Raw genomic sequence first — 18320 nt, 5'->3', positions numbered from 1 at the left:
CCACCTAGAGGCGGGGCGTCGCCTCTTAGACTAAGCGTGATTGGTCGTCAGGAGACTCGGAAGTGCCTCTGATCAGAGCCGCAGAGAAAGACAGTCTAGCCTTGTAAGCGTTCTGTCCCTCACTAGGAACGGGCGTTTTTCGGGCTGCTCTCGATGGTATCTTTGGACGGATAGAGGGGGCCGCGCAAAGTCTTATGGGACAATAATGGCGGCATTCAAGGTGCGGATATTGGCTCTCTGAGGCGGTCTGAGCGAGGAGTGGCTGCGCCAGCGCCCCAGAATCCGGGACAGAAGGTCCCGAGAGTCGGGCTTGGTGAGGTGAGTGTCCATTCTTCATTTCCGACCTTTTCTTCGCCAATCGTGGCGGCTCCAAGCGGCGGATATCGGCCCCTCGCTCAGGTTCGGGCCCAGGTTTGGAAAGTCTTGTCCCTGTCACCCAACTTGCGTTACTCACCTTAGGGATGCTGCCTAGGTCCTGCAAGACCGGCCTTTCTCCTTGCTCAGGTCAGATCCAGCTTCCTGGCCTGGCCTCGCAGAAGTCCAGGGATGCTGCCCGGGGGGTCACCCTGCTCACTTCCTATTAGTCCACTCCCAGACGGACACCGAGCCCAGTAGGGCTCCTTTTGTCTTCCTCTTCTCTGTCACAGTGGTATCTCTACCAGGTGATATCTTTTACTAGAATGTCAGCTCCAAAAAGGTCGGGAGTTTTGTCTGATTTGTTCTCTTCTTTATCTCTAATGCCCAGAACAGCGATCGGCTCACAGAAAGCACTCAGTAATTGTTGAATGAATGTATCCAGTTTTTTCTTCATTATTTTTCTTGTACCTCTTGTGGCTTCTTTGCCACTAATTATTCTTCACAAGCCAACATTTAGCTTCTTATTTACTTTTCTCAGCTGTTAGTTGTCCTGTTTGTCAGACTCCTTTTCCTGTGCTGCTGGCATCTTTCTTTGTTGTCCCTAGAAATTTCTGGCTCCCTGTTTCCTTTAATCAGTTTAAACTCATTCATTCATTTATTCCTCAAACGTTTATTTTGCTAGGCACTGGGCAAAGCAGTCAACAAGACAGACAAGGTTCTCTCTCCTGCATAAAATGACATTCTAGAAGTATATTTTCTAGTTCAGACTACTGAGCAGAACATGTAAATCCTACCTTCCTGTTTAGATTTCCTCACATGAATACAGATGTCACCAATAGGTAGCTTTCCCTTTTCTCTTCTGCCTGATGGCATTTTTAAAAATGCAACTGTTGTTCATACTATATGTTCAGTCTGTTTAACAATATTCTTCTATAGAGCTGTATATGTTAATTAGAGCTGGGTGAAACATTCTGGATTCTGGTGGTACCCTATCCCTTGACAGTTCTTTGCTTTACTGGCTTGTTGGAATGAGGGAAATTATTCAAGCACTCAGAATAAGTAGATTGTGTATAGTGGGAGGTAAAGAGGAATTTGTTATAAGTTGAATGCCAGAAAATCCTACAGTTACCTACTTTTCAGAAATATCATTTACTAGCCTGGTGATTCTCATTAATTTTTTTTTTTGGTGAACTTGAATTGTTGCTAAATAGATTTCGACTGCTGTGAGAGAAGTGTTTTCTACAAAACACAATTCATTAAAGTATGGATCACAAGGATGGTAGTCTTATACGTCAACAACTCTGCTATATCTGTAGTTTAAAGGAAGGGAGAGGACGAAGAACTTGTGTAAAAAAATGGCGAGGGACCCAAATCAATACGTTGGAGCACAGCAAGTGAAATAATGTAACGATGACATTTATGTAACTCTTTATGGTTACAGAGTGCTTTCACATACACTTTCATATTTGATTCTCACAATAACTCCATGGATTAGATAGAGCAAAAAGTACTTCCATTTTGCAGGTGTAGAAATTATGCCTAACCAAAGATTAAGTTATTTGCTTACAATCACGCAGGTAGAAAATGTCAAGAGCCTGGGTTCTAATTGAGGTTTCTGATTTAAAATCTAGTGGAGTTTTCCCTGAACTCCCTTTATAGATGCCGTAATGCTCTAGTAAGTGTCCCTCAGTTGAGGTCTGTTCTTGCCTGGATGATACCCTCTTGGATCCTGGTGTGTGTGTGTGTGTGTGTATGTATCTGTTTCTGACGTGAGTTGGGGTGGAAGTAGGAAGATCTTTTGAGATTGTCAATGACTTGATGGACAGGTCTTGGTAAGAGGTAACTAAAGGAGTTCTGATCTTGAGGGGGAGGTCAACCCCCCAGAGATCCATATACCTACGGTTATTCTGGGATGTAGCAGAGCCAAGCCTTTTCCCTTCTTATGTTTGATATCAAATGGTTTGTTTTCCTTCCAGAGAAATCCCAGAGCCTGTCATGGAGGACACCAGCGAGGATGCCTCGATCCATCGATTGGAAGGCACTGATGTGGACTCCCAGGTTGGCGGTCTTATTTTCAAGACCAAAAGTGCATCTAGTGAGCAGCATGTCTTCAAGGCCCCTGCTCCCCGCCCTTCATTGCTGGGACTAGACTTGTTGGCTTCCCTGAAAAGGAGGGAGAGAGAGGAGAAGGATGATGGGGAGGACAAGAAGAAGTCCAGAATCTCTTCCTATAAGGACTGGGAAGAGAGCAAGGACGACCAGAAGGATGCTGAGGAGGAGGGCAGTGACCAGGCTGGCCACAGTAGCCGGAAAGACAGGTAAGAGCCTTCGGGTGGACTGCCCCAAAGGGAATGAAAACGGAGGCCAGAAAATAGCATCTCATGTTTATCTCTCAGTTTTCTTGTTGGACATTTAGGACTTTATGATTTTACTGTGATTCTATAACATTGAGGCTAGATAAGAATTGGTATTTTCTTCACATCTGGGGGAAGATTCAAAGGCACCTAAAGAGTAGATGATGGAGGTTAGAAGCACTTACGGTTGTTGCCATATGCAAACCTGCCGTACCAGGGAGATAAAGTGGAAAAGGCCAGGTCACATGTTTGGCCTGGCCAAAGGTTTGGGGCAGGTTTTTCTTCCATGGATAAGCCCTTTACCAGCTGCCCTCCCTGTTTCAGACATTATCGATCTGCTCGGGTAGAGACTCCATCCCATCCTGGTGGTGTGAGTGAAGAGTTTTGGGAACGCAGTCGGCAGAGAGAGCGGGAGTGGCGGGAACATGGTGTCTACGCCTCGTCCAAAGAAGAAAAGGATCGGAAGAAGGAGAGGTCGAGGGATCGAGACTGTGACCACAAGAGAGACAGAGGTAAACTGCCCAGCAGAGTTCCTAGTGCCTGATAAGCACCTGAATTAACATGTCGGCCTTTTCCTCTTGTGGGAGTTTTTATAACACCCGTTAATTAGGGAACTCCATTTTCATGTCAGCCTGGTTGGTTTTGACCCTGTTGGTATTGGGATTAGCAGGCAGTTTAAGAAAAGAGCTGTTACTTGCAACATAGCTGCTTTGCTTGAGTGTGTGGTCCTCATTTTATCCTGAAAATTGGTGATAAAGGTGAAAATGGGTAATATGTTTGAGAAATCAGTTGACACTAGTGTTGGTGAGAGAAAAAGGACGGTGCTGTGGATCAAAGCTAGACATAAAATCCAATACTGGCTTTCCTCAGTGTTGTTTGATTTCTGTAGCTTGTAGGCTTATAACTATTAAATAACTATTCATTATAGACTTGTAACTACTCTTTTTTGAATTCTTGCAGGAAAATAACTTACTGTGAGTTTGAAACTTTCTAGCCAGTAACTAATTTTTGCCCTTGAAAGAATGGGGATATGTGAGTTTCAGGAGCCCATGGATCGCATTAGAGCAGTGAGGTTGCACCTGTGAGTGAGTGGGGAGGCCTGTCCTTTCTCTAGGGTGAAGATGGGTGGAAGTTAGGATGGGACACCTGTTTTCTAAGCTCTGCCGGTGACTCCTCACAGATGAGCGGGATAGAAACAGGCACAGCAGCAGGTCGGAGCGAGATGGAGGGTCAGAGCGCGGCGGCAGAAGAAACGAACCTGAGAGCCCCCGACACCGGCCTAAAGGTAGTCTGAGCTGTTGCTTGTGGTGGTTTGTGAGAGCCAAGTGTATGAGGGGCAGGGTGAGTGACTCTCATCCTCAGTGGAACTGGGTTGGAATTCCTGATTTCACCATGAATTTCTGGGAATACTTGGTTCTGAGTCAGTTGATTCAGTTGGGAAGGCTGTGGACTTCTCTGTGGACACAGATATGCTCCCTTAACATGATTTGCCAGTTTGCTGAGTGGCCAGTTTTCCAAATGGTAGGAAAGAATAGGGAGCTGGGGGTGGGTGGAGTAGGGGCAGAAGAAGGTTTTAATACAAAGAAATATGTACATTCAAGAGGGATGTGCTTGCAGAGATAAATTGGATATCCCTTAAAATGTTGTTATGAGCACAGATGAAAACTGGGACATTAAAATTCAGATCTCTTTAAAAGCTGTCAAAACCATCTTATCCGTTGCAAATAGGTGCAAAGTTTATAAATAGTAAAAGAAATTTGGTGAATTGACTTTCACCTAATGGCTCTGTAGCCATGTCTTAGGCGTTCCCTGTGGATGTGTCTTTTGTGGCCCAGATGCAGCCACCCCTTCAAGGTCTACCTGGGATGAGGAGGACAGTGGCTATGGCTCCTCCAAGCGCTCACAGTGGGAATCACCCTCCCCAACACCTTCCTATCGGGATTCTGAGCGGAGTCATCGGCTGTCCAGTCGAGATAGGGACAGGTGACGTTCTGGGTGGTGCAGTCCAGGTTCTCTGGGTGGGTGGCACAGGGTGGGCGTGATTGGGGCTGGGAGGGCAGATGGTGGCTGGGGAACACATCTCAGCTTAGTGACTATTTAGTGAGGCTGGTTATACTGTTTCCCAGGTCTGTGAGGAGCAGGTACTCGGACGACACACCTCTGCCAACCCCATCCTACAAATACAATGAGTGGGCCGATGACAGAAGACATCTGGGGTCCACCCCACGTCTGTCCAGGGGCCGAGGTAAGGCAGGGTGGAAGTGGGAAGCAGGAAGCAGGGTCGCTTTTCCTGGTGGGGCTGGGCAAAGCCGGGCTGGGGCTGTGCTGCTCGGCAGGTCTGTGTGAGGCCACTGGGGATGAGCTGGGACCGTGCAGACTGACCTGCTACGTGTTCTCCCGCAGGGAGACGTGAGGATGGCGAAGAAGGAATTTCATTCGACACAGAAGAGGAGCGGCAGCAATGGGAGGATGACCAGAGGGTAAAAACTACATCTTTGAGGGACTGAATGAGGGGTGGTGGCCATCTGTCAGTGAGTGGGTGACCGGGGGTGTCTGAGCACAAGGGTCATGGGTTACACTGTAGTGGAACCAGACGTTGAGCCACGTTCAGTCTCGAAGCCATGGAATCTCTTTCCAGGCAAAGGCTCTGTGGTCAAACTTCTCACCAAATGCAGGTCAGACTTAACTTTTCCGGCTGTGTGCTGGTGCCACCGTGTGGTAAACGTAAGAAGCGCCGTCATGGTGGGCTGTGCCGTAAACTGCTTCTCCTCTAGGTGGCTCGTCTTACAGCCTCTCTCGTGTCTCTCACGAGGATTGCTATGCTGCACCAGTGACTTCTTACCAAACACGTCCTCCCCTTCTGGCCACGTCTTGCACAGAAACTCCACCTGCGCCTTGTTCTTACTTCTTTGTCTCTTGTGCCGCAGCAAGCTGACCGGGATTGGTACATGATGGATGAGGGATACGATGAGTTCCACAACCCCCTGGCCTACTCCTCTGAGGACTACGTGAGGAGGCGGGAGCAGCATCTGCACAAACAGAAGCAGAAGCGCATTTCGGCTCAGCGGAGGCAGATCAATGAGGTGAGGCTGCCCACAGCAGGTGGAGCAGATTCAGCTGGAGAAGCGGCAGGTCACATGCACCTGCCGACGGCACAGCTTGTCTCCCCGCTGCTGAAGTCATAGACTTAGCGATTCCTCTGGAGGCAGAGGGGTGGGCAGGGAACTTATCAGTAACTTAAGAAAAACCCAACCCAAATCGTGACTTCCGTCTTCTGCAGTAGTTCCTGGAGGGGTGCTGTTGATGGGAACTGGGAGGTCAGGCCCCGGCTCTGTGGTGTGTCCTTTGTGTCTCTCAGCGGGGCCAGGGACAGTCACCGTTTGTGTATCCATATAGAGGTTCTGCCTTAGATACAACGGGTTGCTTCTGGGAAGAGTACTGCAGGTGGTTTGGGATCAGCGATTCTTCTGTCTAAGGAGCTGCAGGATAGAGAGGCCCGTGACATCTCTGCAGCCCCTGTGGCCCTTCTGTCAGGACCCTCTGCGTGGCCTCACCTGGGACCTTTCAGGATGGCCTTGCAGTTGCAGTCTTAACGTGGCCTCCCGTTGTGTCCTCACAGGATAACGAACGCTGGGAGACCAACCGCATGCTCACCAGCGGGGTGGTGCATCGGCTGGAGGTGGACGACGACTTTGAAGAGGACAGTGCAGCCAAGGTCCATCTGATGGTGCATAACCTGGTGCCTCCCTTTCTGGACGGGCGCATCGTCTTCACCAAGCAGGTGAGGGTCCTCTGTTGTCAGAGAGAAGAACACTCAGAGAAGCCTGAAATGGGAAAAGAAAGAAAGAGAAAGAAAAATGCCCCATCACAATAGGGGTAGGGTAGCAACCCTTTGTTTACCAGGGCCAGTACGAAGTGGACCTTTGTGTTGAGTTTAATGGTCAGTGCAGAATTTCTCTTTTTCCTCAACCTCCTGCAGCCAGAGCCTGTGATTCCAGTCAAGGACGCCACTTCTGACCTGGCCATTATCGCTAGAAAAGGCAGTCAAACAGTGCGGAAGCACAGGGAGCAAAAGGAACGCAAAAAGGTTGGTTTCTCGTCTTCTAGGGCCAGAGAGTATCTGCCTATTGTTTTGTTTTTTTTTCTTTTTTCTTCTTTTTAAAGATCATGTTCCACCTCACAGGTAGGGTTCCTATTGGCAGTTAGAGGAAACTCATTGAGCAAGAAACAGCCCTTGTGGGAGGGTATTGCATTCCTCCTCCAGGGCCTCAGTTAAGATAATCCGGGGCCTGGTTTCTCAGGAGCTTCAGACATAAGATTGGGAGGCACGGCTCGGTGCCACTGCTACCTTGTGGGAACTTACTGCCTGCTAGATGAAGCCTGTTGTCAGATGGGACTGATTTTCCGTGGACCACAATTGTGTCACGGGATGGAGCAGATTGACTTTTTGTGTCTTTTTCAGGCTCAACACAAACACTGGGAATTGGCTGGAACCAAACTGGGAGATATAATGGGTGTCAAAAAAGAGGAAGAGCCGGATAAAGCTCTGACAGAGGACGGTAAAGTGGACTACAGGTAGGAGTCTCGCCAGCAGCAGGTGTCTCTGAGATGGGGCCTCAAGGGGTCTGATAGGATTCGTCACTCACCAATAGGAAAATGATGTCATTTTGAGTCTCTGGTCCATTCCTCCTGGTCTTTTCGACTTTTCTGAGATAACATTCCTACTGTCGCCCCTGATACTGCAGGAGCTTCTTCTGTGCCAGGCAGCACCACAGAACTCACAGATATTCAGTCATTGGATTTTCATGACAGTCCCATGGGACAGGTGTAATCTTTCCCATTTTTCATGCGAGGAGGATGAGGTCCAGGGAGGTTAAGTAACTTGTTTGAGGTTACCCAGCTAGAAATGGTGGAGTGCGGATCACACCCAGACAGTCTAGTTTCAGAGCCCACACTCTTAGCCACTCTGCCAGAGTGCCTTTCAGATGCTCAGTGTGAGAAAGTGTGCTTTGCACCCTTAGATTTTAGTTCAATCTAAGGAAGAACTATTTTTAATAGAGGTTTGAGAATAGAAAGGATTGTCTTCTCAGGGAGTGACTTCCCCATTCATAGAGGTATTTAAGCAGATGTTGGATAACTGCTTATTGGGCTTTCCTCATTGTGTAGGTGGCTGAACTCAAATGTCCCTTCTGAATCTCATTGAACACTCTGAAATCCTACAAAATTGTCATCTGAGTTAATAATTCTCTATAACCCTATGAGAAATGAGAAGTTGGTGCTATTGATCAGCCCTTGTTAGTTTCTAGTTAATTTAATCCCATAGGTGTTAATTGTTAGCTGACCGGGAATGACTGGGATGTTAGAAACAGGAAGTTTGACAGAGCGTGGGCTCAAATCTGATGGAGGAAAAGTCTCTTGGGGAAGGGATGGGTGGAGACTGTAGACTAATGTAGGTAAGGTAGGACTGGTACCTTTTTCGCTCTGCAGCCTGGGGATGTACATGTGTCGGATACTTGAGCGCTTTCAGTGGAAGCTGTAGGTAAACGTCAAGTAGGATTGTTCTCACAGTTCTTTAAAAATAAAGCCTTATGGACTCTGCTGTCCCACCAAGAGGTGGGAGGGAGTCTGACCTTGGTCATGACTGTAACCACAAATCCTCTTTTCAGCCTGTTAAGTGTGGTGCTGACATTGCCCAGGGTTGTTCCATATAAGGTGATGACCTGTGGATTTCAGCTCCTCTTCTGGCTGAAGTCTTTCAGGGCAGAGGATTTGCCACTCGCTGATCTGTAGCTCCTCTGAGCCCTCTGCAGCTGTGTGTCCTGGGGGTGTTGAGCAGGTTTTGGACGATGGATTCTCAGACAGCAGTCTGGTCCCTTAGGACAGAGGAGATGAGCAGCACCTGGCAGCTGTGGCGTCTCAAAGATTTCCTGCATATTTGAAGCAGTGCTCACTTCTGGGTGTAGGAAGCAGGGCAGTAACCCAGTCAGGAGAGAAGATGTGGGAAGCCGTGCAGGGCGCTTAGGCTGCTGTGTGTTCTCAGGACAGAGCAGAAGTTTGCAGACCACATGAAGAAAAAGAGCGAAGCCAGCAGTGAATTCGCAAAGAAGAAGTCTATTCTGGAGCAGAGGCAGTACCTGCCCATCTTTGCTGTGCAGCAGGAACTGCTCACGATTATCAGGTAACTGTGTCCACCCCGGGTCGGGATTCCACTGTTGAATCAGGTGTCCCATTTTCTCCTGTGTGTACTCTGCAGCTCTTTTTCTTTTGGGTATGACAGCTGATGGAGAAGGGAAAGGATTTTTTCCCCTCACTTGGGTGCCCTGGGCTACCCTGCTTGAAGTAAGCAAGATGGCATCGTTTTGTTTTAGTTCATTTGTTTAAACCATACTGTCTTCCAGACTTTTTAGAGGGTGTTTCAGTATAAGACCGTTTTCCCAGGGAAATCCTCCTCCCTGCACAGGCATGCTCCTTGGATAGCTACAGGTGGGGGTAGGAGGTGGCCTTCCACTCGGGCCGATTCACCCTTTATCTTCTCTTCCTTGCAGAGATAATAGCATCGTGATCGTGGTTGGGGAGACAGGGAGTGGTAAGACCACTCAGCTGACCCAGTACCTGCATGAAGACGGTTACACGGACTATGGGATGATCGGGTGCACCCAGCCCCGCCGTGTGGCTGCCATGTCAGTGGCCAAGAGAGTCAGTGAAGAGATGGGGGGCAACCTTGGTGAGGAGGTGAGTGGGCACAAGCGCTGAGCTGTGTCGTTCTTGCCCGGTAGCTTCTGTCATTTGGGCTGATCTGCTGAGGCCTGGACCCAGCTCGGGGTGTGCAAGGGCGACTGGGCGCCCAGAGCTTCTGAGCGGTCTCTCTGGCTTCCAGGTGGGTTATGCCATCCGTTTCGAAGACTGCACTTCAGAAAGCACCTTGATCAAGTACATGACTGATGGAATCCTGCTGCGAGAGTCCCTCCGGGAAGCGGACCTGGATCACTACAGCGCCATCATCATGGATGAGGCCCACGAGCGCTCCCTCAACACCGACGTGCTCTTTGGGCTGCTCCGGGAGGTGAGGGCTGCGGGTCCAGCCTCTGTGCCTGTGGGGCTTGGACCACCGCCCTGCCAGGAGTTAGTGACGAGGCACTCCAGGCAGGCTGGGGTCTAGCCTGGGGAAGCTGAGGGGGTCTTTGACAGGCCGAGTTGCCCCTGAGGCCCTTGGCTGCGGGGTTCAGAGCTGGTGGTGGTTTACTCTGTTCTTGCTCAGCTGAGTGACCCGTGGTTCTCCTGGCTGTGGCTCCACGGATTCAGTTCAGGATTGTTATGAATCTAATGAGCCATCCGTCAGCTTTGACTTCTGTTTCATTTGGTAGTGATGCCGATGAGACTGGAGGGCAGAAGCCAAGGGTCCCAAAACTGTGGGGAAGCCTCTGACTGACTTCTTCTTTTAGGTGGTGGCTCGGCGCTCAGACCTGAAGCTCATCGTCACATCGGCCACCATGGATGCAGAGAAATTTGCTTCCTTTTTTGGGAATGTCCCCATCTTCCACATCCCTGGTCGTACCTTCCCTGTTGACATCCTCTTCAGCAAGGTACTGAGGCCCTGTTTTGGAACTGCCCTGACCCTTGATGAGGAGCTGGATGGGGGATGTGGAGTGGCACACTGAGTCGGGAGAGGTTTTGTGGGGACCCTGGGAGCCTGCGGCTATAGGGCTTGGAGACGAAGGGCTGCACTCTGGGGAGGTTTCGCTTGGTTGTTTCTTTGGAGTGGACGTGCAGGGCTCAGGGAGGGCCATCAGGCCTGTCTGCAGGTGCGGCAGCCCTGAGAGTTCATCGGCTCTAGCCCCTGACCAGAACTGGGTCACCAGTTCGCAGTGGGGGCTTGGCCTGCATTCTCTCTCACGGTGTCCCTCACTGGTTTGCAGACCCCCCAGGAGGATTATGTGGAGGCCGCAGTGAAGCAGTCTCTGCAGGTGCATCTGTCGGGGGCCCCCGGGGACATCCTTATCTTCATGCCTGGCCAAGAGGACATCGAGGTGCGTGCCTCGGTCATGACTGGGATGAACGGGTGTGTCCTTCCTGTGAGAACTGGGGGATCTGGTGTCTCACAGCTCCTCTCTGTGCCCTCAGGTGACCTCAGACCAGATTGTGGAGCATCTGGAAGAACTGGAGAACGCGCCCGCCTTGGCTGTGCTGCCCATCTATTCCCAGCTGCCTTCTGACCTCCAGGCCAAAATCTTCCAGAAGGTGAGATGGGTCCCCACCTTGGTATTCCCCCAGACTCCCCGAAAGGGGGGCAAGAGGGAGGGTGTTACTTTTCTGGCATGGGTGGGGTGTACTTTTCTCCTTGTGGGGTTTTTCCTGCCTGAAGGCCTACAGCCTTCCCTCCATGAGTGTCCTGTCCGGCTCCAGGCTCCGGATGGCGTTCGGAAGTGTATTGTTGCCACCAACATTGCTGAGACCTCTCTGACTGTCGATGGCATCATGTTTGTTATCGATTCTGGTTATTGTAAATTAAAGGTAAGAGGAGACAGGCACCGGGGCCCTGGGCCTTCACCCAAAGCTAACTCAGCCAAGGGGGTGGGAAGGCAGGCCCTGGGTCCTTGGCCCTTAAACGACGATTGCTCATGGAAGTGGTGGTGGTGTTTATTGAGTGCTGGTTTTGCCATGTGCTTGATTCATTCCATCCTTGTGATAACTCGAGGTAGACACACAGTTTACGTAGCTCGATAGAGATTGCGGAGCTGGTGTTTAGGGGAAATTTCTTGAGGTTCCTGGTTCCGAAAGATGGCTGCTTACATCGCTAAGACACTTCATTCTGTGATGTGTAGCACCCAGGGTTTGTCTTTGTCTCAAGCCTGCCTCCCTTTTTCCCCTCACTCTGTCCTTAGTCAGGTCTTTGCTGTCCCCTCCTAGGTCTTCAACCCCAGGATTGGCATGGATGCTCTGCAGATCTACCCCATCAGCCAGGCCAATGCCAACCAGAGGTCGGGGCGAGCCGGCAGGACGGGCCCAGGTCAGTGTTTCAGGTAGGAGCCCTGTGCTAGCCTGCTTTCTGGGGTGGAGCCCCAGCTGGGGTGGGAAGGCTTAGACTGTGATCCTGCAGAGAGGTGATCCCTGAGGCTGGGAACCAATGGTGCGGCAGCCACTTGTTGGTCCTCTCATCACATGCTGCTGAGTGGAAGAAGCTGCCTTCCCAGGCAGCCCTGAAGTCTGAGCAGCCTTGGGTTTTAGGAAGACCTGTGTTGAAGGTATCTGCAGCGGATGACCAGTGATTACAGTGTGCCTCCTCCCAGAAGATAAATGTGAACACATTACAGCACCGGTTCTTTTTTTCCTTCTCCAATTACTCTCTCTCTCTTTTTTGTTCCGATATGTAAAAATAATGTATTAACTATAGAAATTCAGAAAATCTAGAAAAATATAAAGAAAAAAACCCCAGCCATAATTCTAGTCCCAGGCTCACTGGTTCCAGAAATGAAACAAGTACATAGGAGACTCCAGCAGAATGGTGAATTGGCAGGACTGAGCTTTGAGTAGGTGGAGATTCGTGATTGTAAGGGGAAGGGGGAGGTGGGGGGAAGAAGTGAGGACTTCTCCTCCTTACCCGTGGCTTTCATCTGCACTGCCTCTTCTGGGTGCACAAGCCCAGTGTTGGTCCCTGTGTAGGCAGCTGGGCATATTTGAGGGGCTCAGCCGGGCAGCGTGGTGGGAAGTGCGTCAGGACTGCGTCTTCTCCCCCACAGGCTCTACACCCAGAGCGCCTACAAGAATGAGCTCTTGACCACCACGGTGCCCGAGATCCAGCGGACCAACCTGGCCAACGTGGTGCTGCTGCTCAAGTCCCTGGGGGTGCAGGACCTGCTGCAGTTCCACTTCATGGACCCGCCCCCGGAGGACAACATGCTCAACTCCATGTATCAGCTCTGGATCCTCGGGGCCCTGGACAACACAGGTGCTGTGGCCCCGGGAGCCGGGCAGGGCCCCGTGGGCTCTGGCGCCTGGGTTCTCCCTCTTATGGCACTGTGTCCACTGACCGTGCGGATCTGCTCCTCTCTCCCAGGTGGTCTGACCTCGACCGGGCGGCTGATGGTGGAGTTCCCGCTGGACCCGGCCCTGTCCAAGATGCTCATCGTGTCCTGTGACATGGGCTGCAGCTCCGAGATCCTGCTCATCGTCTCCATGCTCTCGGTCCCAGCCATCTTCTACAGGCCCAAGGTGGGAGATGCTGTCCGGCTCCTCTCCTCCCAGGGATCTCGGGAGGTTATGGGCTCAGGGAAGGTTGAGAGAGGGGAGTAGTTTCTCTCTGTGTTGTTAAGACAGAGTGGAGGGAGGGGCAGGAATCAGTTTCCAAAGAGTGGTTTTGGTGTTTTATGTTAAGCAGGTTGGGGTAGGGGAAGGGGTGGGCAAGATCCATGGTTCTCAGGGAATGTTTTGCAGTTTTTTCTAGGATGGCTGTGCCTGAGCCCTCACATTTTAGAATAAATATTTTGTTGTAAACTAATTTATTTTTCCTATATTGTCAGGGCACTATGTTGATGTGTTTTTAGTTGTGGTGAGGGTAGATGATAGTGTGAGATAGCTCTTCTCATTGGACCTGGACTTCTCTTGTTCCTTCCTAGGGCCGAGAGGAGGAGAGCGATCAAATCCGGGAGAAATTCGCAGTCCCTGAGAGTGACCATCTGACCTACCTGAATGTCTACCTGCAGTGGAAGAACAACAATTACTCTACCATCTGGTGTAACGATCATTTCATCCATGCCAAGGCCATGCGGAAGGTGGGGGCAGTGGCCGAGACAAGCAGCACATTGGGAGGAGGGTTGGGATGCAGGGAAGGAGGGCTCCATCCTTGTCTACCTGTGTCCTGCTCTAGGTCCGGGAGGTGCGGGCTCAGCTCAAGGACATCATGGTGCAGCAGCGGATGAGCCTGGCCTCGTGTGGCACCGACTGGGACATTGTCAGAAAGTGTATCTGTGCTGCCTATTTCCACCAGGCAGCCAAGCTCAAGGTGAGCCTAGTGGAGCTATGGCCCCTCTGGGCCTGATACTTCTTTCGAGGGCAGAGGTCTCCTGTCTCATTGTACAGTCCTGCAGATCTGGGCTTCCCCCAAAAGCCTGTGTCAAGACAGTATTGGACTGGGTAGCGGCCCAGATGTGCAGTGTTTTGCAATGTAGCCACCTGTTGCATCTCTTCCATAGGGAATCGGGGAGTATGTGAATATCCGGACAGGCATGCCCTGCCACCTGCACCCCACCAGCTCCCTCTTTGGAATGGGCTACACCCCAGACTACATTGTGTATCACGAGTTGGTCATGACCACCAAGGTGAGTCTTTTCCAAGGCAGCCTGTATGACTGTAGGCCCACTTGGCTGGGCCAGGCCTTTGTAATAACCCTTTGCCGCCTCCTGGGGTGGGTTTTGAGCTTGGGAGGCTTAAGGCCACATGCGTTGCTTGCAGGGAAATTGAGGTTGGTTTTCAGTTGGGGGTTTGGGGAAGTTTATATGGATACACAGTTAACCTCTAGATTCCAGCGGCCTCGGCTGTGCCAGCAGGATTGTTCCCTACCTGCTGCCACGGACAAGCAAGCCCTTTTGGTTGTTAGAAGGGTTTTCTGAGGGGCTGGGCCTTTTCTGTTGGACAATAGGGGCCTTTTTCTCAAGCATGGAGGAATTTGGATGGAAGAAGGGATTAGAATCCCAGTGTCTGCGGCTTTCCCTTGCCTTTTTCAGCCTCACAGGGCTAGGGGTAGGCCCTTCCCATACAGCTCCTAATTGTGGAACTGCTCTGGGAGGGACAGCTCAAAGCATTGGTCCTTCTGTGACCACCGCTTTGTGGCCCTTCTGCCTGCAGGAGTACATGCAGTGTGTGACTGCTGTGGACGGAGAGTGGCTGGCAGAGCTGGGCCCCATGTTCTACAGCGTGAAACAGGCAGGAAAGTCTCGGCAGGTAAGGATCCTGTGCTTTTCTATGGAGGATCTGTTTGTCTCTGGGATCCGCTTTCCTCTCAGCCTGGTATTAAAGACACATCGTCATCTGGCTTCCCTTCACTTCTCTGTCAAACATAAAAGTTGTGATCCAGGCAGGTTAGTCTGTCTGATCTCCCCCCACGCACTCCATTTGCTTGGTCTGCTGAGCCTTAAAAAAAACAACTTATTATTGAAAAGTCCAAATACTCATAAAAGTGGACAGAAACAGTATAATGAGCCACGAGTTCCTCACTTAGCTTCCATAATTATCAACATTCTGCCCAACCTTGTTTCTCTTATTCCCACCCCACTCCATACATATTGGTTTTTCCTGGAATATTTTAAAGCATACCTCAGACATTATATTTTTTCACCCATAAGCACTTGAATATGTGCCTCTAAAAGGACTTTCAAAAATTAAAACATAACCTCCATGCAAATCTTACTCAACAGAATTAATCCTTAACGTTGCTAAAGTCTCCACTTCTTATTCATGTTTCCTTTTTTATTCCAAAGATAATTTTTTATAATTGATTTGCTTGAATTTGGATCCAGGTATTGAAATTTGTCATTACATATATTAAGTCTTTTATTCTGGAACAAGCTCTGCCCCCACTCATTTTTTATGGCATTGACTTATTGGAGAAAACAGGTTGGTCATCTTGTAGAATGTTCCACGTTCTGTTTTGAGCTGATTGCTTCCTCAACGTATTTAACTTTTGCCTCTATCCCGTGTGCTTTCTGTAAGCTAGTCATTAATCTAAAGCCTTGGTTAGATTCAGATTCAGCTGTTTCGGGTAAGGATGCATAAATGCATGTGGTGCTGTGAACCTCCTTTTAGATCCAGTCAGGAGGCACATAAGGTCTGGTGGTGCCACTTTTGAAGACACTAAGATTGCTCAGTGGTCCCACCAGACCCTCCGTTATAAATTCTCTACCTACTTCTCGGTCTCCTGACAGTCTTGGTGTCCACTGGTGGCTACCAGCTGGAGGTAGGGCTGCAGAATGTTGTGGACTTTAGCTTCCCCCCTTCTCAGCATAGTCCTCCCCACACTGGGCCCGCACACATCTTCCTGTGTCCGTCCTCTCCAGCCAGATGTCATGTCTTCTCTATTTCCTGTACTTCCTGGCATGGTTATGAACTTGGTTAGAGCATGTAAGCACTTAGCAAATTGAGTGGAGGGCTGAGGCATGACAGGGTGAGGACTCAGTCATCCAATGTCTGTCTTGGATCAGTGAGCAAAGCAGGCCTCAGTGCTGGGGCAGGGAGCTGTGTGTCCCTGCCTTTGGGAGCTGGCAAGGTCTACCCAGCACCTGGCTTGCAGCAGGGAGATGGGTGCAGGCTGGCCCTCCTCACCCGCCAATCCCCAGTGACCCCAGTACCTCTCCCTTCTCTAGGAGAACCGCCGACGGGCCAAAGAGGAAGCCTCTGCCATGGAGGAGGAGATGGCACTGGCCGAGGAGCAGCTGCGGGCCCGGCGGCAGGAGCAGGAAAAGCGCAGTCCCCTGGGTAGTGTCAGGTGAGCTGTGGTCTCGGGACTCTTGTCCTGATGGAGCCCACCAGCTGGACTGACCAGGCCCTGAGGCAGGGTCGCGATTTAAGAGAAGTTAAATGTGCAGAGGTGAATTGGTGACGAGTTGACTGTGGTCACGTGGAGACGGGAGGGGTTTTGGACATACTTTCAAGGAGTGGTGATAGAGCTGCAACTCCTGGTCGTTGTTTGTTATGTTGTGATGGGGCCCAAGGTGGGCTGGAGCGGCAGAGTAGGTCTCACAGCTTTACCAACAGGCTAGGGCTTGGACATCACAGTGGAGAGGCAAGGCCAGGAGAGCCTTGGGCACCTGCGTCTGCCCTGGTGCCTGGAGTTAGACCGCACAGGTGAAGGGCATAGTCCCTGCAAGACTGCTCTCACCTCAGTCACCACCTGCAAGTTGGGGGGTACCCAGGGTCACCCTCATTTCTCACCAACTTGTTACAAATTTGGGGATCCCCATGGACTCCCTCAGGTTTGATAATTTGCTAGAATACCTCGCAGAACTCAGGAAAGTACTATACATATTACAGTTTTATTATAGCAAAAGGACACAGAACCAGCCAAAGGGAGAGATGTATAAAGTGAGGTCTGAGAGGGTCTTAGATGTGAAGTCTTCCATTGTCCTTGGGGTCATGTTACCCTCCTGGCACATTACACAGAGTATTGTCACCAGGGAAGCTCACCGGAGCTTTGGTGCCCAGAGTTTTATTGGGCAGGACCCATGTGTTGACTTAGTCTCCAACCTCTTTTCCCTCCCCAGAGTCTGGGCTAATAGCACGAGGCTCAAAGCACAGCCCTCTGTTCACAGGTTGGTTTTTCTGGCAGGGCAGCCACCATCCTGAGTCATCTCATTTGCATAAACTATCAGATGTGGTCCACCGTGAATAACAGAGACACTCCAGTCCCTTGGGAAATTCCAAGGGTCTAGAGATACTTCCAGGAACTGGGGACAAAGCCCAGCCACAGCTGGAGTGGCGGCCTGGTGAGGTGGAGGGAAGACTCCCTTCAGAGCTCACCTAGGGGATATGAATGGAATTGTTAAAAAATCTCATAACCTGCCTCAGTGGATAGAAAAAAGAGGTGCTATCTCATTCTGCTCCCGATCACACATAGGGAAGGCGAGGGGAGTGGAAGTGTGCTGGGGCGGAGACCCTGCAGCCCCAAAGCCTGCTTACACACAAAAGCAGCAAGACCTCAGGCTCCTTGTCCTCCTGTGTGTCCTGGCCGGAGTGAGCAGCAGTGCGATTCCTAACCCCTCTTCTGTGTCTCCAGGTCTACAAAGATCTACACCCCAGGTCGGAAAGAGCAAGGGGAACCCATGACCCCTCGCCGCACACCAGCCCGCTTTGGGCTCTGAGCTGATGCTGTCCCTGAAGAGGAGGGGGGCCAGGTGTTGAGTCATGAGCCCCGTGGCTGGAGCGCCCAGGCCTGCCGACAAAACCGTTTCATCTGTGTGCTTTCATTTGTGTACATCATGGCCCTGGGGGCACCTGTTGCGGCCAGGCTCTGCCGTGGAGGAGGTGGGAGTTTCTCGGTGCAGGCGTGGGGCCGCAGAGCAGCTGCCAGGACCACAAGAGGTGGCCGGACCCACCGTATTCAAATAAACTGTCCCTGGGACACTTGGTGTATGAATGACACGGCTTTGACTATGTTTTTTAAAATTCTTGTGTAAAACAGCACAATAGACCTAGGGGGAATTATAATTTGGTTATAATTCAGGATTTGGAAATAAATTTATTGTTTGTAAAATGTTATTGTGTTTGACTCTTCTTTTCCCCTGACTGCCCTAAATCACACATTAGAGAACAGGCAGAACGCTGACTTTCCTTGGATGGATCCTTCTAGAACCTTAGCTCGCCCTTCTGTTCTCCAGGCAGTGCCTCTTAGAGGAGGGGTTGATGGGGTGGGACTCAGCTGACAGGGAAGGAGAATGGCCTGGGGCACCAGCACCTGGCAGGGCTGGGGCAAGGCGGCCATGGTGGCCAGGAAGTGGGAGGAAGGTGAGCAGCCGCGCACCCTCTGGCCTTTCCCATGGGCGGGTTGGCTGCTCTGTCGCTCAGAATGGCTGAAGTTTCTTCCGTTATGTGTTGTGTATTCATGGAAAATAGTGTAAAGTG

The 18320-nt window shown here is 50.7% G+C and overlaps 1 protein-coding gene across 2 annotated transcripts; it reads left to right on the top strand.

Moving 5' to 3' along the window:
- Positions 1-49: 49 nt before the first annotated feature.
- Positions 50-17952, top strand: DHX38 (DEAH-box helicase 38). 2 transcript variants are annotated; one of them, XM_060130499.1, is made up of 27 exons: positions 54-318; positions 2334-2675; positions 3036-3223; positions 3892-3996; positions 4547-4694; positions 4838-4956; positions 5115-5191; positions 5639-5794; positions 6331-6492; positions 6691-6798; positions 7174-7286; positions 8752-8889; positions 9257-9443; positions 9589-9774; positions 10154-10294; positions 10628-10738; positions 10833-10949; positions 11115-11222; positions 11619-11731; positions 12449-12657; positions 12766-12920; positions 13325-13480; positions 13576-13710; positions 13901-14026; positions 14553-14648; positions 16067-16188; positions 17476-17952. In XM_060130499.1, the coding sequence occupies exons 2-27, from the start codon at positions 2353-2355 to the stop codon at positions 17558-17560; spliced, it is 3684 nt and encodes a 1227-aa protein (XP_059986482.1). In that variant the 5' UTR covers positions 54-318; positions 2334-2352; the 3' UTR covers positions 17561-17952. The 2 variants fall into 2 exon arrangements, with proteins under 2 accessions (XP_059986483.1, XP_059986482.1); XM_060130500.1 differs by lacking the exon at positions 16067-16188 and having other exon boundaries at positions 50-318.
- Positions 17953-18320: the final 368 nt, after the last annotated feature.

Source organism: Lagenorhynchus albirostris, chromosome 19 (genome assembly GCF_949774975.1).
Source record: "Lagenorhynchus albirostris chromosome 19, mLagAlb1.1, whole genome shotgun sequence".
Classification (NCBI taxonomy): domain Eukaryota; kingdom Metazoa; phylum Chordata; class Mammalia; order Artiodactyla; family Delphinidae; genus Lagenorhynchus; species Lagenorhynchus albirostris.
The sequence above is the reverse complement of the archived record's forward strand: the minus strand, read 5'-3'. Positions and strand labels throughout refer to the sequence as shown.